The 27,145-nt window shown below is 41.3% G+C and overlaps 1 protein-coding gene across 2 annotated transcripts in view; it reads left to right on the top strand.

The window, feature by feature from the left end:
* Positions 1 to 27,145, top strand: part of DYNC1I1 (dynein cytoplasmic 1 intermediate chain 1) — a 1,604,297-nt gene that overhangs the window by 188,096 nt on the left and 1,389,056 nt on the right. For both annotated transcript variants that reach the window (XM_085630867.1, XM_085630869.1), the window contains exon 3: positions 20,378 to 20,497. In XM_085630867.1, the coding sequence (XP_085486993.1) occupies positions 20,378 to 20,497 (120 nt within the window). The remainder of the gene's footprint in view (positions 1 to 20,377; positions 20,498 to 27,145) is intronic.

Consider the following 27,145-nt stretch of genomic DNA (forward strand, 5'->3'; position numbering starts at 1 on the left):
GGGACAAAGGGTACAGTTTACAATGTCAAATGAAGACCTAATTGGTTAACAATACTAATAGCGCCAACGATACAGGTTGCAATCTTCGGTAGATATCAATACTAAACATGTGTAAATCATGCGGGGGGAAACAATGATATGGTAAACTACCAAACTGGTAGTTTAGATTTAATTGAACAAAGGAAGCGTATCCAAAGCATTTAAAAATAAATAGGAAAAACATAAATTGGAAATAAAATTATTCATTAACAAGGGAGCACATATGTTCGACAGCACGCAGGGTGGGGAGATCCAAAGTGTCATACATGTACGTATCTATATAGATGTGTGAGAAAAAAGGGGGGAAGTGGAGGTGTGGAAAGAAAGGGAAGGGGGAAGAGGGAAGCAAGGGGAAGAAACCCATGAGTGGCAGAAGCGTAATTGCGGAGAGGATCGAAATGAGCAGCAGGGGGGCCCGCATGATAGACCACAGGAGTTAATAGACATCAATGGTGGTATTCCATTCGTCCAATGTATTCAACCCATGGTTAACCGTGTCACAGGGTGCAATCCACCCTCATTCACTTTTGTTGAGGAGTAGTTGTAGCTTATCACTCCCTACAGCCCCAAACACATCACGGTTCCTGTTAGATAGACTCGAGAAATTAAAGAAAAAAACAAATCTGCACCAGTCTCTATGCACGCATGCTCATGGAATACTTGAAATCTGGCGTCATTCCCCTAGGCCTCCAAATTCACAACACTCCTGCTATATTTACACAGATCCTGAATTCAGAACCAGCTTTAGTCATCTAGCCACCACCTGCTCTAGACACTGAATGGTCCTTGGCATCGGTACGCCCATTGAACATAAGCGAAAAGAACTCGAAGAGATTGCGGAATTAGAGAAACTCATTCTAGATGATTCTACCATTTCTGACGCTAGAAATCTACTTGACAAAATCAACAGTACGGTAGCGACATTTAACACATCTGAACAAAATAAAAAAATAAACAAGATACAAAAACACATAAACTACAGGAAAGAAAAGACGTACCCCTACTTACGTGACGACTTTTACGATACCCCCGATCAGTCACCCAGACACAGAAATTGGGGTAGATACAGAAATAACTAAGCCATCACTTTTTCAGACTCTTCCAATACCTCCATTGAGGACTTTGACCCGAGCGAAGGCCCCAGTTCTGAGCGTAATCAAAATAGGTCTGCTACCCAACCACTTCAACCGGCTGGTTTTTTAGGAGTAAATCACGGATGCTGCAGAAGGAGAACCAGACCAATTTACTAATACCAATACGCGGGCGAGCGCCAAACACGCCAAAAAGTCTACAGTGGAGCCCCCCACAATGACTCCACAGACTACTGCCATAGCTTCCTTGTCCACTATCGCACCTGGGGTGCCCTACCAACCCAACATCGAAACTAACCCTATTTTCAATATTTCCAAACATACTCTATCATCCGATGAAATCGCCCTACTCAGCAAGGGACTCTTCTTCGTTCCCACTGACTGCAGCAATTTTTTCCAACTTCAAGAGGACCTGCTACACTTTTTTAAGCACATTAGGCTGAAACAATTCTTTGCAGACAGACCCATTAGGGATAATGTAAACCTCCCCCTTTCGCCCCCCCACCCTCCTTTCTCCCCCAGCAGCTTCTAAATACTGACGTTTGAACGTCTTGCACTCCATGAAATCCCAATTTGAATTTGTCCCATACAATTTACCACTCAAAAAGAAAATAGCCCTCAATAACCTTCGGGGTAAACCCAACATCATTATAAAACCAGCTGACAAGGGGGGTGGTATCGTCATCATGGCTACCAATCAGTAGTACTCAGAGATCATAAGACAACTATCCGACACCACTCACTATCGTGCACCCCCCTCAGATCCACTACACAACATCCGTGACCTTATACAGAACATCACAAACCAAGCTTTACTCTTACACATCATTTCCAAGAAAGAACACAGTAACCTTAACAATCCACACCCTCGGACACCTGTGATATATATCCTCCCCAAAATGTACAAAAATACCACCAATCCCCCAGGCCGTGCCATTGTCTCTGGCTGTGGTTCATCCTGAAGCCGATTTAGCAAATACATAGACGAAATCCTGAAAGAATTTGTCCCCCGCACCAACGCTTTCATACGTGACAGTACCGACCTCTTTAACCTTAGAAACAGATCTGATGGTGGGACAGGATATCGAGTCCCTCTACACTAACATTCCCCAGGATGAGGGCCTACAGGTAATCCGCGATGGACGCCCTTATGGCCAGTTTCTTCGGATCTGAAGAAACTGCAAATGGAAAAAAGACTATTCCAGGGAGGCAGCCATACTATCGGACAAACTGATTACCTGTGGCTATCCAAACCTCTTTGTCTCCAGAGCCTGTAAACGGGCCTGGCACTGCCACAGAGATACTCTGCTTTCTCCCAACCAAAGAAAGACTAATACTAAGCCTGGGCGGAGTGTGCGGAGTGGTGCTCCGCATACTTGCACGGAGATAAAAAAACAAAAACTGTGGAACAACGCCCCTATGCGCTCTGCGCCCTCCCAAAGCAATTACAAATAATTAAAAATGCACTTACCTGATGCTTCTTCCTCGGCTGCCGCCTCCTTGCAATGCGCATTTGCAAGACGTACACAATGGGGTTATTCAGTGCGAGGAGGAGGTAGTAGAGAGCAGCCATTGCGAAGAGAAGGCAGCAGGTAAGTGCCTTTTAAATTATTTTTTATAACTTTGGGAGGGTAGAGGGGCTAGCTAACTATGCTCCACACCGGAGTCGTAGCTTTGCCTGAAGTCCGCGTTCACACCGGAACGCGGAGTAGGAAAAACTATGCGAACTCCGCAGGTGGGGTGTAGTTACCCGCCCAGGGTTAACTAATGCACGCACTCCCTTAATCTCCACATTCAGTCCTTGTAGCAACAAAGTTATTAAAATCATTCAATGCAACTGGAGTATCCTTCGAACCCAAGCACCCTTTCAGGAACCTCCAATGTTCTCCTACAAAAGAGGCAACAATCTATCTGACTAACTAGTGCGGGCCATCACCTGGCAAAAAAGAACCCTAACATTAGCACAATCACCTCGACCTGGGCCTTCCTCTGACAATTGGCCACTATAGGTGTCAGAACTGTGTTGTCCATGACCTATCAACACGAAAGAGTTCAGGGACAAGGACCACACATACTCACTGAAACAATTCTCCAATTGTCGCACCACTAATGTATTATATGCCATCCGTTGCCCGTGCAACCTTCTATATATTGGTCAGACCACTCAAATAGTGAAGTAACGCATCATACAACACAAGAGCTGCATCAAATATAAAATCGAGACTGCTCCCTTAGTCACCCATTACATGGAGAAAAAGCACTCCGAAACTGACCTGACTTGGCAGGTCATCGACCAGCCCACGCTACCCCTGGGTGGTGGTAATCTACAACTACTCCTCAACAAAAGTGAATGCAGGTGGAAGGCACGCTGTGACACGGTTAACCATGGGTTGAATACATTGGACGAATGGAATACCACCATCAATGTCCATTAACTTCTGTAGTTTATCATACGGTCCCTCTTGCTGCTCATTTCGATCCTCACGGCAATGACTCTTCTGCCACTCATGGGTTTCTTCCCCTTGTTTCCCTCTTCCATCTTCATCCCTTCCCACCCATCCCACCCCCTGCGGTGCCTCGCACTTGGGGCTTTGCTTCCTCCCTTTCTCCCCCCCCCCGAGCCTTTCTCCCTTTCTTTCCAACCCTACACCTCCCCTTTTTTCTCGGACATCATGCGTGCTGTCGAACATATATGCTCCCTTGTTAATATATAATTTTATTTCCAATTTCTGTTTTTCCTGTTTTTAAATGCTTTGGATGTGCTTCCTTAGTTTGATTAAATCTAAACTACCAGTTGTGGAGTTTACCATATCAATGTTTTTCCCCCAGCATGATTCACACCTGTTTTGTATTGATATCTACCAACGTTTCCATTAAGATTGCAACCTGTATCATTGGCGCTATTATTACTGTTAAACAATTATGTCTTCAATTAACATTTTAAACTGTACCCTTGTCCCTCTCCTCTGTTTTTCTATTGCACCCAATAACGTTTTTTCCCTATCTTTGGATAGGACACCTTGCGTCCGTCCGACCATCCCTAAATGTACCCCCCGGGGCTCCTTCCCTCCCCCAGAATGCCGCTCTCATCCTTTCTCCCCCGCACCCATCCCCAAGTGACGCTTGGCGTGACTACAAAGCTGTTTGTAGATCCACCATTCCTTCAGGTGACATTCTTCACGGGGCTCATAGATTCAGTCCGCCCTCCTGATTGCTTGGACTCCATTTGAGGTATTTCGCTCTTCATGACGCATCCATCATACGCGCCCGCAGCAGCTCCCTTCCCCCTATTCTTACGTTTACCCTTCTTTCCAAACAGCTGTGGATCGCTTTCATTCTGTTTCCGGTCCTGGGCACTGTTGATTCTCCCAGCCCACGGACTACCACGCCAAGGGTACGTGCTGAAATCTCTCTATGCCAGCTCTTTGAACCTAACTGATTCCTGCAGCCCCTGGATTAATACTATACCGGGCTCTTCTGCGTTTTCCGCAATTGACTCCTTTCTTACCGAACATGCTGATCCGGTAAGCTTTCCAATTAAGCCTCTTTTTCACAACTCCCCTGGATTGGTTTCTGGTTTCTCGCACTCCAGTCCTGCACTAATTAGTCTCTCTCCTTTCTCACAGTTCTGAATAACTTACCTGCATAGTCACTCGTTACATCTTTCCCACGTAATCTACACCCTTCCCCATCTCCTTTCCTTTATCGCACCTTTTCCTGTTCTCTTCCTGTGCCTGTCACCTCCTTTGTCTTATACCCTCCCTTTATCTCTTGTACAGCACCGTCCTACTTAAAGTAGCCCAGTCTTGATGATGACCCTAAATCGTCCGGGTCGAAACGCCGTCAACTGTTCAGCGCTTCTCTAGGCATCAACGTGGTTCCAAAAAAAACAGTACAAATCCTGTAAAGTCCTATCTACTGTTTTTGTAACCATTAATTATCTTTGCTTTTTGTGCCGTTGATTGCTGTTTCCACTTGTCACTTGCAACGTTCACTTTTCGATGAGCACTTTTGTGCACAATGTCCTTTTGGTTACCATCCCAAAAATGTAATGTAGTGCTGATACAAGTACTGTTACTTCTAAATATACCGACCAATCCCTTGGTCTTTCCTTAAATCTTTGTGGTCTCCCTTCTCTAGGTGATTGACCTGTTGTCTATTATACTTGTCTTGTTACGTGAATACCGGTTGAGACATTGTTGCCTTATATAACGTAATTACCCGGTCTCAACTGGACTATCGGGTTTCCTCCTGTTGTTTTCTTTTGTTATTAACAATTGACACGACTGGTGACCCATATTCTTAATCTACAATGCCACTTCTTTGTGGGGTTTCAGAGATCTTTAATAACCAAGGAGGCTTTTGATTACCGTATATACAAAAAACATCCTGCTTTATTATGGAAACTGTGTTTATTCTCCATAGAGGTGTAACCTGCTCTTATGTTTGTGTGTGGAAGATATCAATGTGTCCTGAAGAAGGTGGCTTAATTTTCTGTTAAGCACAAAAATGTGTTGATGTAAAAACTTGATCTAAATCTGAACATCTGGATGCAATAGATGATAATTTGGAAAAACATGTGTTCTAAATGATGAGTGGAACAGATTAGTAGTATATAAAGACTGATGTGGTTGTCTTATGTGTTCTTCCTATTTTGATTTATAGTTTTTTAACCTTGATTGTTTTTAATATATTGTGTTTTGTGTTTTTAAATTGACGCTATATAAAACATTGTCAGTTTTATTATGTAATAATTAGATACATTATTTTGATATAACAATTTCTAATTTGGATGTGATTTTAAAATTAAACATCTTACCAATTCTATATGGCGTGTGAATCATTGAATGACTGTGTATTTTTGACTGAGTTCGCAAGGGGAGATTCTTTGACTTAAGAAATCTTGAACGGTGCCTTGTACCTTTGGCTGTGGGGCCCCTCTGTATTTGTTTCAACATAGAAAAGAATAGACCAGACATTCGTACTGATAGGGTTGAACAAATATGCCCTCCAAATGTAGCCTTGCCATCAAGGAGCAGTCTTTAGCCTAAATGGTAGCACCTTAAACTGAAAGTGAAGACTCTGTTGTGAACTGTAGAAACCTGTAGTGCCTCGCATAAATGGAAATATGAGGACCGGCATCTTGTAGAACAATGGTAGCCAATTATCTGTTGCATTATCCTGAAATGAATAGTCTTTATCAATGTGTGGACACTTTTCAAGTTCTGTTCTGAACTCTCCTGAGGCTTTTTCTTTACCAGAAAAGTTATAGAATGAAAACCAGTCCCCTTCTCTCCTGGAAGAAGGGGAACAAATGCGGTCTATACCAATAATGCCCAATCGACCTTCCTTGGGGCTTTACTTTTGGTAGAATCCCTTGGAGTGGGCATAAGAAGTCTGGAGTCCAGTCACCAATAACTTTTCTTGATTATATTCAGTACTCATTTGTCCTGAACGTTCTTTTGCTACTCCGTGTAGAAGGATGAGAATATTTGTCAGGCTTTGCATTTCATTGATCCAGATATGGTAGAAGGCTCCTGATCCTTAGGTGGCTTCTTTGGCTGGAACTACTTTCAATATTTAATATTTTGATTCCCTCTTGGAGGAGTGAACCAAGCCCCTTCTCGTGGGCTTAAAAGAAAGACAAGTTTCCTTTATAGGGTAAAGTGTTTCCTATCTTTGATGGATTTTGCGATCATTGAGTCCAGCTGATCACAAACAGCTTTTTGCCCTCAAATGAGATTCTTAGTAAGGAGGATTTGTCTGAAAAGTTTGTCTTCCAGTCCCTCATCCACAGGTTCATTCTCAGAATATTAGTCCCTGATAATACAGCTGTTGATCTCAAAATGTCTGAAGAGCTAGACCCCATCAATTTCTTTCTCTTGCTCCATCTGAACCTGAAGGCAGAACAGTCTGTTTCCTCTTGGATCGCACATGCTAATTGCTCGAAGTCCCTAACAAGAGACTGAGACGTTTAGGCCTCATTTGTACCAGCACATTGCTAGCTGAGAAGGATTTCTTCAAACTGCTATCAAGCTCATGATCCACTGCCTCATTTGGAGAACAATCCTCCTGATTCATTGCCAGACCTCCCAAGCAAAGAGGCTTATATTGATTCTACTATGACATTGTGTAATAAATCCTTCTAAATCCTGCAATGCATGTATTTTTTTAAAACCTTGTGATGCTTGAGTAATTAACTCATTCCATTGTCTTGAAATGAATTCCTTAATGTTTTATGCATCAAAAGTGCAAGTGATTGCACATATTTTCAAGAGGAAAAAGTACTGGGAGCTTCTGCATCATGACACACATTCTCATTTGAACCATTTCCCTGATTCAGTCTTCCAGCTTTCTACCTCTCCCCCTTCCCATCAACATTAATCTCTAAAACCTTGAAGCTGCTTCATTGCTCATCTGTTGCACCTGTGAAGTGAACAAAAGTGCTGCTTCGCTGAGGCTTTCTGCAATCCTGGTATTCATCAGAAGAAGAAACCACTGCATGCTTTCTCTTTCCCTTTCTTTTGTCTTCCATCCTTACACCCTGAATCTCAATTGAACAAATCAGCCAGGCACCAGAGTTGCTTCTATATTACTAAGGAGGCTCAACTCTCCTCCTATCAAATACCCAGTAAAATTATTCATGTGTCAATCAGAAGGAGCAAGTAAAAATTCCTTCTAATCCCCTACCTCCCTTAGTAACAAATTCTTTTGAAATGAAGCGGGCCTTTCAAAATTTATAAATGTTGGCAGCGAAGCCCCACCCACACCATACCTTGGCCTTAATACTTGACACATCGCCAGCAAGGTGCTCCACTGCCTCCTGACGGCGTTCTAACAGTGCATGCACAGCGCACCCTGAGAAACTGGAAGGGCCTCAATCCATGAAACATGGCCAGTTAAACGCCATCCTTGTGGGCCGTGTGCAACCTGACCAGCAGCCACCAGCATGCGACATTGTATAGTCAGGGAAAATGCATGAGGTAAAGTCACTTAGCTTCATTCCACCCTCTCTCCTCCTACATAAAAGGTACAATGTCACTGCCATCAGTGCTCCACACCCGATTGGTATCCATATGTCTGACAGACAGAACTGAACAGCATCTTGTGGAGGGGCATTTCAACAGTTTGGACGTATTGCTGTGTCTGAGAAGCAGGTTTGCCTCTCTCTGTAATGAATTTAATTGATTGGGAGGAGGTGGTCATGGTGTTTGGAGGTATTCCTGTATGAAAGGAGCAAAGTACTCTGGATTCCCCCTACAAACTAAACAGATTTAGGAAGCAAAGAAAAGCCTGAGTAACCTGTGTGCACAGCTTAAGGCTGGTGTAGACTGCAGTGGGTAGGGGATAGACCAGGGGTCTCCAACATTTTGTGTAGTGAGAGCTACTTCTGCTCAAGGAAAGTCTTCATGAGCTACTGGCAAATTTTATAACTATAAAATATTAACAACACTATGACCACCCAAAGCAGGATTTTCACTACTTACCACCCAAGTATACCAAGTGCGGTTACCAGCAGAAATGCTGGGGAAAAGTTCATAAATATTAAATGCCCCCCGTGACTTATGAAGTAACATTCAAATCTTGACATGCCCTGTGGCATGAAGGACATAAGTACAGCAGTACTTCTCCCCAGCTCAGTTAAAATTATCATTCACCGTTTTCTGAAAATCCTAATCTTTCTATCTAATACCACTTTTCACTGTGGACAAACAAACTCAATTTTCCAGAAGGAAACCCATTTTTGAATACTGAAACTGCCTTTAAAGCATCCGTTTTCAGTTGTTAGGAAATGTAGTCCCAAAACATCAGCTTGTCATTTTCCTCATGGACTCCCATGTACAAATGCCTCATATGGATAGACTACTTGTAATTCCCAGGTGTTAGTCATATGCCGTGGATGCTCACCATAGCACCATGGATGCCTGTTTTATGCCAGTAATGCCCGCCATTATACTAGGGCCATAGTTCTGCCAAGGCTGGAAACCATAAGGATGAGGGATGAGACCATATATCAGTCATGCTCCTGACCATTAATATGCCAGGAATAGGTACATATAGGGCAGTCATGCTCTTAGTATGTCAATGAAGGCTGCCAGTATACCACAACTGTCCCAAAAATAGTAAAGGAGGACCATTATTATGCCACTGGCCCTATTATGCCATGAATGGATACAATTATGCCAGAGCTGACACTCTCATGAAGGGGGCTAGCATATACATTTGGCGGTTTTGGCACCAGACATAGTTTCAGGAAGTGATAGTGTTTATTATGGACACACACATAAATGTTGATGAATCTCTTATTTTCTGTGGTCTGGATCAGACCCTGTTCTCCTCAGGTCTGGGGCTGATCAGGTATCCAACTGACACGATTTCACTCGGACACCTGCAGTCCCACACTGTGATGGTTCAGCACTGACTACTGCTCTGGCTACTGCTGCCATATTTCTTTGATGGTGCACTGTTCACACACATGTTGTGATTGATAAAGGAGGGACTACAACATGGCCAATCTCCTTTTGGCTTAATTATATTGAGATTGGATACAGACTGTCATGTTGCAGCCTTAAGTTTGGCTGGCCGTCACTCTAAGGGTCTTGAGATTAGCACTGCTGCCTTCTTTAATAGACACCTACTCTCTGAATTTAATACTGGGCTTGACTTCAGCTCAGAGAGCTACTTTGAAGGTACTGGCGAGCTACCAGTAGCTCCCGAGCTACTCGTTGGAGATCCCTGGGATAGACCAACACTTTCAGGTTCACCTACTCTTTTCTCTCCCTCACTGTCCTTAGCTTTCGCTCATGCTCAGCGGTCTCTATCTCTCTCTCTCTCTTCATCGCTCGTTTGTCCCTCTCTCCACTCTCTTCCTCTATCATGTCTCTCCTATTTAATTATTTCCCTTTTATTCTCCCCTCTCTTCCTACCCTGTCTTTTTTCTAACTCTGTCTCTCGCTCTCTCTCTCCCACTCTCCACCTTTCTCTTTCCATATTTTTCTGTCCTCTGTACCTTTCCATCATCTTCCTCCTTTCTTTCTATTCTCAATGGGAAGAGTAAAAGCAAACTTCGATGGAAATTCGAGACCCCTTACCTTTGTTTATATTGTTAGGAAAACAGTGTTGTAGCCTACCCTACCTTTATTCTTAACATGAAAAACATTAGTTTATTTAATTTTAAAACAATTGTCAAATTATTCAGATGAGGAGAATAAATACATGACCATAATCACCTATATCAACTTGTGGAAGATAGAGAGAGATGACACTTTAGTAATATTGCCCAAGGAGAAAGGAGTCTCCCACAATGGTGTTTGTCTTCAGGGCCGTCAATATATCAGAGAGAGAGAAAGCGCTTGCAATGACTGCCCTGTTTAAAGAGCGAGAAAACTGCTGCTGATCTGCTGAATCTCCAGTCCTTTCCTCGAAGTTGTTCTATGAGAGAAAGGGCTAGGCTTGCCTTCTCCTCCAGCTTCAAGTAAGTGATAACCTCTACTATTTTCTGTCTCGCTCCTCACTTGCTTAAAACCTTGAACTGAGAAGCTTCCTGGTGTTTATAGCGGGGCACAATTGGGTTGTAGCTGAAGGCAGTGCGAGTTTCTTTCAGTGGAACAGTATGATATTCAGTGGAGGAGAGGATGTGGCACTATGGCCAGAGCTGCCGAATTTGGAACTGGGGAACCGGTTCAGCCTTCATGACCAGTCTACTAGACACCTCTTCTGAGGGAGCACATTCCCAAGCTAGACCTTAGAAGGCCCCGATAGACCTTAGAAGCCCTGGTGTCTTAGAGGTGGACCCTGGCGCTGTCAAGTGTGGGTTAACCCTGAAGGCCTGTCCACCACAATCCATATTGAAGTTCACCTCCAGTCTTGTCGGCAGGCCTACGAAGCAGCATACCCTAGAGCAACAGTGACTCAATCACTGAGGTCACAGAACCCTTGAGGCCAGTCCGCCTCATCCATTGGTACCTCCATTGGCCTTGTTTCAGCAGTGCTAGTGCAATTCACCAGGGATTGGCAATATAGGATTTGCACGCACACCAAACTAAGTTTGCAAGCTTTACGGTCCCCCTGCTTCATGCAGAAGCAATTTTAACATGTGCTGTCTGCTTTGGGGCCACTGGAATTATGAATCAATGGAGGGCATAATTATTTTGCAGTGTTGACTAAATTATGCAGCAAAAAAAGGCTCCCGCTTAATGTGGTACACTTTCTAATACTTTATTATTTTTACATTTTTACACATGCTAACAATCTCTGCAAAGATTTTGCCTTAGTACCAGTGTAACATACAAATGCAGCAGTGAAAAAGGTGACCAGTCAAACTTTGCAAAGTGCACTCCACTTCGCAGCATCACAAGTCAAATTTTTTTAGTAACATTCAATCCGTTTGAGCTATAAACCATCTTTTAGTAAAAAATTATCAGATTATGCAACAGATGATGTATTATTTGGGTAATATAGCAGTGTCATAATTATGTGGAAAACATTTGCAAATTAGGATATTTTGCCATTCATGTTTAAACTGCTCTTTTGGAAAAAGGGAGAAGTGCTGATGACAAATGGCTTGTGATTCCACTTTTAAGCGTATTTGGAACATTCTGTGATTGGAAACATATCCCTCACTGTGCTTGTATTGTAATGTCAATAACACATATTAAATCTTCAACATGTGCATCCATTGGTTGAATTAAATAACGTAATAAGCTGTAAGTGGTCAGTGAAATGCCAAACAAATACTATTAAATGAGACGTTTTGCTCTTTCTAGCCACACTTCTGTCTCCGCCCACTGACCCAATCCTTGGGTTATTCCCGCCCTCTGATTCTCCACCCCAGTTTCACTACTCCCCCCCCCCCCCTCCCCCCCACCCCCACCCCTCCCACCTCCCTCCCCCGGCCCCCCTCGCTTCGTCCACTGAAAACACTCTTCGGTCCGACGGAGTGTAGAGCCTGAACCTATTGATTTCTGTTATTTTGCACATGAGAGCTACTCTTTAGTCCAAATGCTACGGCTGTGGCCTCACCACTTCTTTGATCAAGGTCTAGCAGCTAGTGCCATGATGAGTCAGGGAGGTGCTGTGCTCCACAGAAAGCCAGATGTAGATACCCCATCTGTAACAGATACTGGGTGATTGTCTTCACACTGCTGCAGTGACATACACATATCCCAAATGCCTTACTTTCCAGCGCTGAGTGGAATGCAGTGTCCTAGGCCAAGACAACTTCAAGGGTTATTATTTTTTATAATATGTGGGGTTATTTAGCAGCTATTGGAACTGTATGCAGGGACGCAGATTCACAAAGTGGCAGGGTGCCCTTTCGTTTGGCATACACTTTAATGTGAATCACCTCTAGGAGCTAGGTTGTCCACACTTGCAGAGGGTGTTGGACTGAGACAACTGGAGGTTGTCTGCTGCCAATTACTGAAGCCTGCAGGCTGCTTTTTGTGCTTTGTCAAACTAAGTGAATCTGTGGTTCATATGATACCTTCTGTGGGATTTTTGCAGGTAAAGTTGAGCTTTGGCCGTAATTTAGGTTTGTCCAACCACATTTTTTTGTGTGTGCAAGGCAGCCTAGCAGTTTCCGTCTCTGATGTATACAACGGAGTGCGTTAATGGTCCTACCACAAAGACATTTGTGTCAGTTACAGATAACATTCAAACTCCAGTGGGCCACCACTTGCATTTATTCTTTTGAGGATGATGATGCTTATCCCATTACGTGCGTAATGATTCTGACCTATTACAGAGGAGTGGGCATGAGGGTGTTGGAAATAGGAAATACTCTATGGACTAGGAGTAACGGGTCACGAACAGTAGATTTATCATACCCTCTGACACTCATATTCTCATTCTGTGGGTATGTTCTACAGCACAATGCAAAATGCTTATGCAGGAAGCAAATAGAGCCGTTGTCTAACAGGAACATTTCTGGGATGATTTTCTTTTGCTGCTCTGATCTGTACAGTATGGGAGTGCCTGCCCGCCTTGAGGTGGTGGGCAGTCTCCAAGTTGTGTTTCCTCCCACATCCCTAAAGCTTCCTTTTTTTAACTCTGTTCATTAGAATCCACTCAAGTGGTCCATGTGCTCTACAGTCTTTTTCAGTGGCACACAGCTAGCAATATCTAGAAAGAAGTCCAACCTGGCTGAGTCTAGGAAGATGGGAAATGTATGTAAGAGTTATAAGTGCATTTTTTGTGTTTGCATGTATAAGTAAATACATACATTTGGGTTATATGAGTGTGTGAGCATGTGCAGAAGGAGGCCGGCATACATAACCATACATGTCCAAGCATGTATGGACATATATTTGGGTGAATAGCAAATGCCAAAGTTCTGTAAAAACACCCGGACCTTTGTGTGTGTCTCTCTTAAAATCTGCTGCCATTGTCTTGAGTGTTTGAGCCCCGGAATGCCTATTTTACACAAGCGAGTCTGGGCGTCCTGGTAAAATGTACGAGAATGTGTGGTGTTGTACACATCATAGATTAGTAGATGAGCACTGCAAACTGAAATTGGTGAAAGTGTGCTGGTGGGATGCAAGATGTGTATTTCTCACCCTGATTCAGTTCTGGAAATTCAGCTCAGGTTTTTCAGAGCCTTTCAAGGCTAATGACAACTGTTGAAGGAGCAAGGAGTCTGTGAGTGAGGGTGTTTGGACATTTTAGATCATAAAGCCACTCTCCAGCTACTCTGGACAAATGTACAATGCAGTATTGGAGGAAGCGCACACGACTGACTTCTCATCACTCACAAGGCATTTATTACCAGCAGTTTCATGCAGAGTTTTTACTAAACACCTTGCATGTTAACCAGCGCCTCATTGCTTCCCTTGTTAATATGGAGCAGGCATTAAGGACCAGAGGCCGTATTACAGATGACTGCGCCAGCGCTAATTGTCGCTGTGTGCTCGAGTATGTCTGTATTTATGTGCGTTTGCGTCTCTGCACTAATGCAATATGCGCACAGACGCAAAAGCACATAAACACAGAGTTCAACGTCTGCACCAACATCACAGCACATTGCAGACCAATCCTCTGTAATGCCGTCGGGCGCATACTTGGGCGCACAGCTACAATTGGCTCTGGCACAGTCCTCTGTAACACGGCCCCTGATATACTAAGCATTTTTACAGTTGCAAACACACCGATTTAGCTTTTGTGGTCTTAAAAATGCTTTTTCCAATGTACTATTGCATTTACAATGCTTGTTTTTTATTCTGATATTTAGGTGGAACGTTACACTAAGGATAACTGTCTTGCATTCTGTTGTGTTGAAATACCTCATTTGAATTGCATTTGGTGAATAAAAGCTTAAACAATATTTTTCCTGGCTTCAAAGGCACTTAACAAAATCTCTGGAAAAAGAGGAGCTTTCTATTGAGATGCATGAGAGTGGATGACAAAGAAGAGTCATGTAAAATATACAGCAGTGGCTCTGAGGCCTCATTTGAATAATTTATTGGCGGTGCGGCACTGGTTTAAGGAAGCATTCTGAATTTTAAGTGCATTTGACTATATCCAGCCTTGTGGAGGGTGGGTGGGGGGTGTTTCCTCTCATGCTCTCTCAAGGAAATTGTAATTTGTTGTGTTACAAATCTAAATTGGAATGAGTGTACATTTTTGTCACTTCAGACATTTCAGTCTGATTCCTATCAGAGAGCATCCTGAAATGGTAAAGAATTGTATATTTCCTCCGCAGCAGGGTAACATTGTGTTCCAGTATCCCTGCAGCACAGAGCTTTAATTACATGGCTGCTCAAGTGCAGTTATTTAAAAGTGAAACGGATCAAAAGGGAGACACCCCTGGAACAGAAGCGTTGGGATTTACTGCGTGCCCCTGAAGCAGGCTGCTCGAAATGAGCACAATAAGGAATTTAATGATGCTGTTCTTTGTTAATGCAGCTGTTAAACCTGCTGTTTTATAAATGTGAAGTGTGGGTTTTGTAACCATTATTGGATATAAATCGCTAAGACGTATTGAGTGAATTCACCACCCATGCCCAACACCGCTCCCTCTTTCCACTTATGTTTTAAAAAGCTAACTGTAATCTCTGCCACTTTCTACCTTCAACATTCTACATTTGATAGAGGAACATATATGAAGATACAAATGATTGTTCCAACCATCCATTATGTGTTGTATTTTTTTTTGGGGGGGTGGGGGTATATTTGAGCTAAATTGGGTGGACTGACTCTTCAAAAGAGATGGTGTTTTAACCTTTTTGTCCAGTGCTGTAACGTGAAGTGCAACCCCCCTCCACAAAATGTGGTGAGGGGCCCCAGAGATATCTCACAAATATTAATTGGCCTAAAGCTGAATGGGGAGTGGGGGTCCCCTGATTGGCTGCCCCCCCCCCCACCCTTGCTGCAGAGGATGCAGGGGTCTTTCATGTCTATCGATACCAGGGGATTAAAGATATGTTTTATGCTAAGAAATATGGAAGTGGTACTAACAGATTTTACATAAAATGTCTGTAGAAAATGATTACCCTAGAAAATATACTACAGTTAAAAGTAATTATAGAAGTTCTTTAAAATGTGTAAAGCGCAGTGGTAAAATGATTGACCCAAGTTTGGCCCAGGGGCGTAGCTTGGCTAGTAAGATTGGTAGTGGGGGTGGGAGGGATTTGGGGGGGTCGATGCGGGTGAAATTTAGATTTTCCAAAAATCACACTGGTACATAATGATAAAATACATTATATCACAAGCCACAAAGCAGAGCACGTGAGCGGCGATTGGGGGGCAGTGGAAAGGGAGAAGAATGCTGTTTGATAAGAGGCAATATTTAGTAAAATAACAAACATTTTTGAAGACTCTCAAAACAGAGAGGGAGACTTTTATCTGCATGTATGTAAAAATCTGACAAACACCTCACTATACCAGACCGAAATCACCTGTACCAAACTATTTACCAGAAAATACATTTGTTGGCGGGTGCAACACCTTGAACAACCCCACCTCAAGCTACGGCCCGGTTAGGCCGAACCATATGTACGCTTGAATACTGATGCAAAATGCCTGCATCAGTTCCCGTCATTGTCCTGCGGGAATAATTGAATGGTTTTTTATAATTTTAACAAACCGCTCTCACACAACCACCACTGTTTGCTGGCTGGACATGCCTGTTACTAAGAGGAAAGTTGGATAACCTCCATGAAAGAAGAATCAACGAGAAAATCAGTTCTCTGTAAATAACCTCCATACATCATTCTCCTGATATTTCAAATATGGTTACATTGCCCTAATTATTTTCCCATTAGGTTTTGTTGATGGGGATCAATTAGTCCTTCTGTTATACGGCAGAAGAGACACATGATAGTTAAAACTGAAAGCAATGTGTTTCTTTTGATGTATTTACTTTTTAATGTTCAAAATATTTTAAGAATTCAAGATAGAGAAACAAAAAGGATCTTCTATTTTGTGATCCTGTTTTCCCATTTCTTTGATATGATAAACCAGTATTAAAGTTTACTATAATTATTTGAGTTAGAATAGTATCTTACAGATGGCACAAGTAGCTTGTAGAACAGCTTTCAACCTGTTTATCATCTCCTTGATCTGGGTACAGCAAATCATAATGTGTAAGAACATTTCTGTTTGTCTTTCTTGTAATCTTTGCTACTTTATGGGCAGGAGGACATTTTAATTTCTAATTTGTGGATATCTTGTTAAGGTAATGCTTGCTGTTTAGTCCCACTAACCTGTCACAGTTCTATTCACGTATTGACTTTCCACATACATTTGTTTTACTTGGCTATCATGTTAATATAATGTAAGATTCACAGCTTTTTTGTTCGCAAAGTAAATAAAGGTGTGCAGGATAGATGTGAATGAAATACAGACCCTGTGCCAAAGATATTTACTATGCGATGTTTTCTGTGTATGTTTTTAAGTTCCCATTCATCTGAGTGTACAAACGAAAGCTGCTAATGCAGTCTGTTCAGCAAGGGGTACCTGTTCAGTTTCCAAATTATTGTAGCCCAAGTTGTTACTTTATTACGGTATTGTATTTGTAAGACAGCTGAGGACATCACATTAAGTCACCCATATATTACTAAACCCTTCCCTTAACCAAAAAAGTTGTATTGATTTTGTAAATGCTTGTTTTTTATGAACAAGCTCAATGCCTTTTTGTTAGTCAGCTTCTTGAAGTTACTGATTGTTGTTCCCTTCTTTGATTCATGGTGGCGATGGTGCACTTGGTTCACCACACAAATTTCAGTAGATGAGTAATCCTTTAGATCGTGTTGACTTTTCATCAAATTTATCTATAGAGGTACACATAAACAAATAGTGTGTACAGGGGGACGCATCGTACTGCAAGGGACAGCTTTTTTTTCAAAGCTTCTAAGATATATCTGGGTTAAGAGATATGTAGGGCAAAGGTTTAATTTTGTAAGTATTGGAGCATAGTCGGAGAGAAAAATGTTGGTATCCTCAAGGGTGTTTTTTTTTTTAATAATGGTGGTTCTTGTTGATTTATATTTTATGGGAAGACAGGAAGGACAGGGTTCTTCTTCATCAGTGTTTTCGTTTTATTTCAGCAAATGTTGTGGGGTCTCCTTGCCACATGATTCCAAATTTAAAGTATTAATGTTAAAGGATGGGTCCCTAGTCCTGAAATCTCTTCTTTTTCATTCGTATTATTTTGCCTTAATCGTGGTTGAAATATAGCTAGTGTCCCACTCACTTTAAATTTCATTTCTTTTTTGCTGCTTTTTATATCATATTGGCTTGTGTGTGTTCTAAGAAGTGCATTAGGACAGTACTGGGTGTGGGTGCTGCTGGGAGTCTAACTGAGGACACCGATGGTGGCTTGTTGGATGTTTATTAGTTCATTAGTTTGAAGGTCTAGCCATTAAGGCAGAACATTTGTTAGGAAGACTATGACCTTGTGTTTTTTCTTGCCTTGCTGTATGCTATATAGCCTTAGGTTATTTCCCCTTTTCCTGTTTTCCAATTCTTAATGTTCTTCCTAAAGCTGTTTCGGAAGCATTTTAGTCTACTGATTCCCACTTCATTGCTAAAGATCTTCTTATCCTGGTTCTAAATGTTATCTTCAATTATGTGCAGCTTGATGCATATGATGAATGGTTTGAGTGATTTAACTTGGGCTACGACTGCAGCCAGCTTTGGATCCACATTTTATTTTATTTGCTAGAGCAGATCATTTTGCTGGCCTTTTGCTGTTAGAATTGAGGGTTTTGTAGCGCTCTTTCTTAACAGAGGATTTTCTGACAGGTCTAGGAGATATAGGTCTTTCATCTTATGTTTTTTCGAGGCTGTTATTTTCCATTTCCTATGCTTGGTGTTAAATGGGTGAGAAAGAGGGTAAATGTAGTATGACAAGAGGTACGTTGATCTAGTGACAAGTCTTGGGAGTGAGACCTGATGTGAGACTCCGTGCATAGAGACTGGAAACAACTGTAATAGAAACTACAGTTCTATAAATGGAACTCCTCTGTAGGGCAGTTTTCTTTCCCTGGATTTGGATAATTGTAAAGAATTGCAGTTCTACTAATTTAATATCCTCTATGGTTTGATGGGGTTTCTAACCACTCTGCTGTCTGACACTACGCATATTAGCACACAAGCAAGGTTAATGTTTTTTAATGAAATGATTTATTCATACAGTTTGTAAGTTGTGGTGTTTAGCTGTCTTCCACGGTTTTCCCTCTGCCCTTTGCTGCAACTCCTCCACTTCACAGTTTTACTCTCTTCATTTTTAATTTAGGCTTCCCTGAGAACATAATTGTTCAGCTTTATTTTTGTTCATTTTACCACTAAAAAGAAGAAAAGGAACACAAACTTTTCAAGTTTAAAATGAGCATAATACAAAGAAATGCATTTGCTTTGGAGATCCAAGGAACCCAAAGACCTCAAACACATACATAGTGTCATCTTGACGGGAACAAAGATTGAAAGCGTTTAAGCCTGTATATTACATGCAAGAAAACATTCAAAATCAATCAAAATGTTTTCTGTCGGCATTTAGCAACATTAAATTAGTACGCTCCAGACGGGTCCGTTTTTTTTTATAAGCTAAATGTATTTATTTTATTTTATTGCCTTGTTTTTATAGGCATTACATAATTCTCACTCTTTCATGCAGCCACTTCAAATCGTTTGAAATAGGGAACGAAGTAACAGGATAATTTCATGCATAAGGATAAGTATTTGGCTATAGATTATGCAGATTTTGTCCTTTTTCTCACAGATGTTGGCTTCACCGATTTTATCAAATCTTTCTGCTCATGTGGCATGCCTTTTTAGGAGTTAAATTCTTCAGTCGATGCTAGTTTTCTCGGAGGATCACTGGTGAAGAGGTAGACCTGAATTTAAGAATTACACTACAGAAGTCTTTTTTTTTTTAAATTCTTTTTTTTTACTCCATTTGCCACTAATCCAGTATTGGGAATTTATGAGGTTTCTCTAGTATTTGTTTTGCAGGTGAAGTAATGTGGATGCACTAAGGCATATGTTGTGGAATTATCTGAGGGCATTTCCCTTTTCACTTTGACATGTTTGATCTAATGATTTAGCAACGGACCTTTAATTTATTTTATACCCAAAGCCCCCTCACTAAATTAAATGATGGTTCTCATTAGTTATTGTTGGCTAACATTATATTTGCTCTTCAGCCATTGATTCTAGCCATAAAGAAAATTCTCTGGATTTGGGAAACTTGTACCCACCCTAACTAGATAATTTGAATCTGGACATGACATTGTTCTCAGAGAAGGATAACATTTACTTCAGAAAGATGGGGTTGAGGAGAAATTTTAAAGTGTGTGGTTAATCTTCGTAGAGATGCTTTAATATTAGCAAAGGCGCTGTTATAAATGTCAGTCATGCTTTCCTTCAGCAGAATGTATACTGTTGATATTGTTAATACGACAAAGTTGTTTTAAACCTGCTAGCCGCTACAAGTCTTTGCTTTTTTGTTGAAGTAGGCATTCGTTTATTTTTTTAGTCCATATTTTTTGGTGTCTGAATTTTTATAATCTTAGGAAATGTATTCAGAATGTTCTATCTGCAGGGCAAAAAGTTAGGTAAGATCGGTGGAATTACAAATGAGAAAAGTCAGCAGAAATGTTTCATATTTTACCAATATTCACCTATAACAGTTTCTATAATAATAATTCCTATTGCTTCTTTTCTTCTCAGTCTAAAGTCTGAACTTACACCTAACACAAAGTTGCGTTAAAATCATCATTTTAAAATCATTAAAAGTTATTTTTTAATAGGAAGCTGCAATGTCGACTGACAAAAGTGATCTTAAAGCTGAACTTGAGCGAAAAAAGCAACGCCTTGCTCAAATAAGGGAGGAAAAGAAAAGGAAAGAAGAAGAAAGGAAAAAGAAAGAGGTGAGATTGGTGGAGTAATGCTCCTGGTACTAAGACCGTGATGTATGAAGCTGTCTTTGAAGTTTCTAGTAGATGTTTGTGTGATACCTTAAAATCGGGTTGCATGAGACATTCTAATGTTTAAGATTTGGACAGATCACTGTGAAGAAAAAGATGCAAGAAGTTGTTTTCATAGTTGAGATGGGGCACTCCTAGAGTGTTTATAAATGTTTATACTTTACTATGAGCATTTATCCATTTTGTAGACGCTAATGATGCACAGTACAAAACCCATGAACACATTTGCTATTTGACCGCATTGTACTGTATTAGCAGGAATACACAGTGGCCGCTTTGCAAGCTATTTGTGTGTGCAATTTTTGTTTATACACACCATGTGCATAAACAAAATGTTGCGCGTGTAATTGTTCTTTTATATGCATAGCTTTTATAAAAGTACACCACAAAAGGTAGGAAATGCACACCTTACAAGCAAAGAAGTAAATCCATTTTTAGGATGGAATTGGGATTGGAACACCACCAAATGGGTAGACGAGATATGGATTTCTCCATATTTTCACCATCAAAAAATGTTGGCAAGTTCTTTGATTTGCCAGAGTTTACCTTGAGAGGATAGACGTGTATATTTGCATGTGCAAATTTAATTCCCAAAGGTTTTCCATGATTATGCCAGATAACCTGTGCCTGGAATTCCAGGTATACATCTGGGAAATTTTATGAATTCTTCTGAATCTGAAACTACTCATCAGATGTTGTAAACCTGTGGGTGCAGCATCATGACTTTCTTTTAGTATCAGGCTCTTAATATCAGGGAAACTGTGAATAAAGAATCAAGTATATTGTCCACTTCAAAAGTCATTCCACATCTTAATCGTATGGCAAAATAATGAAGTGGGAAACAACCAGTGTAACAGGTGATAGTAGCATTTCGCCGGAAAATCTGCACACCACTATGGTCTCTGACGAAATTTTATGAGGAATTTCCCCCCAGGATCTAGGAGGCATGGCTAGAAGCTATGCACACACTTATTCAGTTTGCTTACAAAATTAATACTATGTGTAAATAATTTAGTGCATTGGTTCTAATGTCAATGCTCTTAAGCAGAAGATCCTAAACTGGAGATCATGGTGCCATGCTTACACCACAGCCAGAAGCAAGAAGACACTAGTGAGTAACAATATTAAGAAATGCCACTGCTGAGTGAACATCTTTGCCAACAATAATATTGCATAGGACAAACATCAGTAAGTTGTGTGGCAAGTCATGCCAGGTACAAGAAAAAGAGCATGTGTGCTACTCCCAAACGTGACCCAGCCCATTAAGATAGCATGTGTGTAAATATGTGGACTACAGCAAAATGGGCAAAGGTATAACCATCCCCATTAACCTTGCCCACAGAACACCCCATTTACAATGTGATGGAAGATGCAGGAGGAGTTATGCAGAAAATCTTGAGCAACTCCTTGAGGTGGGATATGATAAGCAATGACACATGATTTGTGTGTGATGAAGCTTACAATTTTAGCCATTACGTGCATGTAACGCATACTTACAATATAAGTCGATGTTTATTAGTTTGTGATGACTAGCTGGTGAATTTGTCTCTGCTTCTGTGTTCCTGCTCCATGTTACATTATGTGTTAGAGGCTTCCTGCAATGAAAAATGGGGAACTCAAAGACACTCGCATATGATTGAACCATGAGCATGTATCTCTTCCAAATGAGATCTCACTATATCAATTTAGATTTGAAAAGAATAGATCCTTTTGACTGATCTACCCTTTTATACTAATATCTTTCTATTGTTTCTTTAAATATCCATAGTGCATGACTATCTAGTTATCAGTAAAAATAAATACATTTGTTGTATCAGAATTGTTATCTGAAGCAATAAATGCTCTAATTTAAAACCACCTAGCAGAGGTGAGAGAAAAAACTGAAAAGGGGCTTTGAAAATTCCGATCCTAACTTGTTCACCCTCACTTCTATCCAGTTTAACTTTTGAAAATATATGAGTCCCAGGACCCGACCATGGCACATAAAGAGCTTCCAATTTAGCATGATGTTTATCTGTTCATAGACCTCTAAAAATTCTTACCCTATTTTAACAAGTTCTATTTGGTTTAAATGTACCACACTCCACTGTAGCAAGCTTTAAACTGTTAATCAGGTTTCTCATTACCATACTTTGTCACCTCAGCATTTTTTTTAATCTACAGCATGGTGAAATTGTGCTTTTTTTATTGCCCTAAGATTGTTGGCCTTCAAACGTCTAGGGTAGATTTTAAAGTCTGGTTCAGTACCTTATCTCACCTGCACCACTTACCAACGTTAGCAATTACAAACCTACACCTTTTTATTGAACTATATTATAGTAGATAACAAAGCTTCTGTTGTAAATGTTTGTCATCAAACTCGCAAAAGGTTATTGGTTGGAAAGCTACCCTGAGAGATTGGCAGTGGTTAGGCATATTGCAAGCATTCCTTCCACCACCTTTTGTGTGCATGATGTAATGCTGTATGCTCAGATGTGGGTCGAATTCTCATTGTGCAATTGGAACCAAGCTACATCCTACTGAAGAGACCCAATTGGGGTGAAACTATGCTTGGGTTGTTTGTGTTCCAGTCCAGAGAGGACTAATCAACAGATAGAGAATAATACAATTTTCACTAGTGTTAAACCACCCCTCCTTTAACCCCATTAAAGTGCAGGGCAGAATCCTATTGTCAGCTTGACTTCTTCTGCTCAAGCAATGGATTGCCAAATTGATTTGAGTATGGGAGGTCCAAGGGATGTGGAAGACCATTGAGGCCTTCAACACATTCAGTGGCTGAAAGTTTCTGAAATCCTGTGAGCACTAAACGGGTTTACTGGCTGAGGAGGGTGAAACCCTTCGCAAACAGTACCCTCAATCCTCATCAGGGTGTACCACTGTAAGTCACTAAATTAACCTATGCTTAACCCTATGGTAGCTTGGCATAAAAGCAGTCCGCCTTAACTTAAAGGCAATGTGTAAAGTATTTATGCAGCACTTAAACAGTAATAAAGTTGAAACCCAACATAGGAACACTTTCACCCCAATTTAAATAAAATAGAGTCAAATGCAATAAACGTTTTGATGCAAAAACAATAAATAATCAGTAGAACCAGAGTTATGAATTTGTTATCATTTTAGTCAAATCTAGCACCTAAAAGATCCATTTTGGGGCATCTAGCTGCGTGAGACTGTGGCAAAGTCAAACGTTCTAGCCAACTACGATGGAGCCCGGTTGTCTACACAAAGTGGATTGTGCCCAGTCACTGCTTACCGTCGTACTTAGAAGAATTTTTGATTTTTGTGGAAAAATGTCTAAGAAGGTAAAGTTCAGCTGGGCAAAGCAGCTTGTGTCAGAGGAAGAGGTGTTTTGCTGTCGGGAAGCCACTGAATGAAGTTGTGGTGAAGATTTCTATATTTGGACTTAGTCTCTTTTTGCTCCCGTGGGACGAAGCTGCATGCTGTATCCGATGAGGGCTCCAGGAGGTTGGGGTACCCTTCCGGAGAAGAGCCGCTGAACAGGATTTCCTGCTGTTGAGAAGTATGTGCAAAAACAACAAGGTGATGAATGGAATGCTTGAATTAATCTGTCACTGGCAGTCGCTCTAGCCACCCAAGTTTGAACCCAGCCATATACAAATCAATCTTTACCCTGCTTCTCATGGAAACAGTCCACATCGAACTGCTAGGCTAGGTCTTCCCTGAACCGGAACACTAAAAGCCCAGGACCGGTTTTACCCTTATTAGGGCTCTTTAGCCAAGTATAGCTGGGTTCCAGTGGCACAGTGAACTCGGGACCCACATCTGGGCATACCTGGCACACTTAGAGCATCAAATGAAAAAACAACAAGGTGATGAATTAAATGCTTAAATTAATCTCCGCCACTGGAAATCCCTCAGGTCCACATCCCAATCCATTCTTTTTCATCCATTAGACATTTAGGAGTATACACCACTGTTCTGTCATACCAATGCCCAATTTATCATATTTGGCCTGCCAGAGAAGGGCTTCAAACCTCAGCAGCTACCCTGAGTAAGTGAGTATGATTCAGGAATCTCAGAGCATATGCAGAATCAGGTCCTGTCCCCCCTGCCTCCACCACCTCCTCCAGACAGGTTCAAGGATGTTAAACCACAGGATGGCAGCACTTGGATGTACTAGTATGGCATTGGCTGAGGAGACGTAAGAAATTACCCGGACAATATGAAACCATCTTACACACTTCTGTACATTACTATCAATTGCAAGTAAAGATAGGTATGTGTAGTTTTGAAGACAGCCACAGTCATATTCCTGTATGTTGCAGCATTTTATTGTGTTTATGGTTCCTGGTGTTCTGATGGATTACTGTCATGTTTCAGTGGCATGGGGACGTGGTGCTCAAAACCCACCTGTACCAAGATTAGTGCAGTTACTAAACGTCTTGCAGAGTGTGCAGGCTAACCTCCCCAAATATTACCTTTGGACGAGCCTTTATGTACATGAGCTCCTTCAGTACAAGAGCACTTAAGTGAGTTACTCAAAGTACAGGGGTCATCACAGGCACCTTTGAGAAGGCTAAAGCTGGTTACACATTCCATGCTGATCATGAATGTGTTTGAGAAAACTATGGTTACTCACAAAAACATTATTTGAAGAAGCTTTCTAGGTTGTAATGTAAATTTGGGATTATCATTCCCTTTTGAAGATGTTGTGACTCCACTTTCTGTAAGGGTGAAATTGCCTCAGTCTATAAATGCCATACATTTGTTCTTGTATCATAACTGAAGCCAATGTTTTGCAAAGGCATATCTTTTTCTTAGTGCACATATAATGAACATATAATGCATCAAAATTTAGATGCAATAATTGTCAGAAACCAATTGCCTTATTTGGTAGCTTGGAAGAGGTTTGGTCTTGATGAGCATTTACGGGAACACAATTCTAATCTCCATTCTTCATGTTTCTTACATTCATTTTATACATCACAACCTGTCCAAAACCTAGAACTCTGCTGCTGAGGTGATGGTTAAGGACGGGGCCCTCTAGGGCCCCATGGGTTAAATATATATACAACCACCTGCTATGCCTTCCCAAATGAAGAGTCGGTCAGACAGAGAATACAAACAATCATTTATTACCAATACTCTGCAGCGGAGTCAGTCATGACCTGCACCCTATGATGACCGGAGAGGGACTGCCTCTTCCAGGCATAGGAATAGCAATTATACATTTCAGCAGGAGCACAAGACTCACCCACCCAGTAACTTTCCACGGAAAGCAGCAAGAGACAAAGAGGGGCACACAAGGATGAGCCAAGAGTCTAAGGCCGGGTAGTACAGCGAGGCCCAACCTTAGGAGAAAATGCGCCCCAGTAGCTTTCTGCTGAAGCAAGCAGTACATAAACATTCAGTCAAAGTCTAATATGGATTGCGAAATACAAAATGGAGTCACACAAGCTAACTAAAGCCTCCATGCTGCGAGGATAACTCAGTGGGTTGCATAACGTGAATACAAATTGCGTCTATTTAGCCACATATTGCTAACCTAACATAATAAATGCATTGCTGGAAAGGGGATTTCAAATCTAAAAGACCCTCCTTTAAGCATATGTGGCTAAAAACTTTATTGCTATCCGGCAGGGTCTTTACAATTCTAAATGAGAAGAAAGAAAATGCATGGTCACTCCAAACGCAAAGGGAAACAAGACAGTACAGGTATATCAACATGCATATAATCTGGGTGAACGGCACCCTCCTTTTCAGCTGATCTAGGTGTATACCCTCGGTGTACTACTATGTTTCTCAACACTATGTCATAGTCAGACTGTAGTAAAAATATTCAAATGTTCATTATTATGAAGCATGTAAACTATAAAAGACATATTGACCTACGATAGATGTACATCAACGCTCAACAATCCTATCTCCTTCTGAAATATGATCTCAGCACCTGTACTGTATGGATGTCCTTTCCTTAGCAGTTCATGTACTTGCGCAGTAAATGCAACAAACTGAGAGACCGTGTATACAAGGGTCTATTTGTCGACTCACATATTTTATATTATACCTGATGATGGGCACAATTTGTAGATGTGGCAGCAAATACAATGGATACAAAATAAACTGTCATACTACCTATCATGGCAGGTCTCCACCAAATATACACATTCTTTTGTAGGGCATGAATCACTAAATGCATTATTGAGGACTGGAGAACTGAATCGAAGGTACACCAATCTGAACAACCGTATTATCACGTTGTGTCCTCCAATGCTCTCCTAAGTGAGGGGCCAAAGTGATAAGCATGTTCACAAGGGCACTTGGAGTACACAGGATACCTTTCGTTCATGGAGCGGGAATATTCCTAACGCTATTATAGGGCTCTTTTCCTCATCAATTTGGGGAACAAACAGATACATGGTAATTGGGAGAGAAAGGCAACATAAGTGGAATTGGAGGCCAGGGAACAAAAGGATGGGCAAAAAACTCTTCTTTCCAGTGTCTTTCAGAGAGCCATCACTGGTAGGCTCTTATTGTTCATCTCGCATAGGCGATTTTGAGCACTGGCGGTGGAGCTGCGCGTCCGGCTCGGATCCAGATCCCACATTGCCGGGCAAGGTTTTTTTATTA

The sequence above is a fragment of the Triturus cristatus genome, chromosome 10 (assembly GCF_964204655.1).
Source record: "Triturus cristatus chromosome 10, aTriCri1.1, whole genome shotgun sequence".
Classification (NCBI taxonomy): Eukaryota; Metazoa; Chordata; class Amphibia; order Caudata; family Salamandridae; genus Triturus; species Triturus cristatus.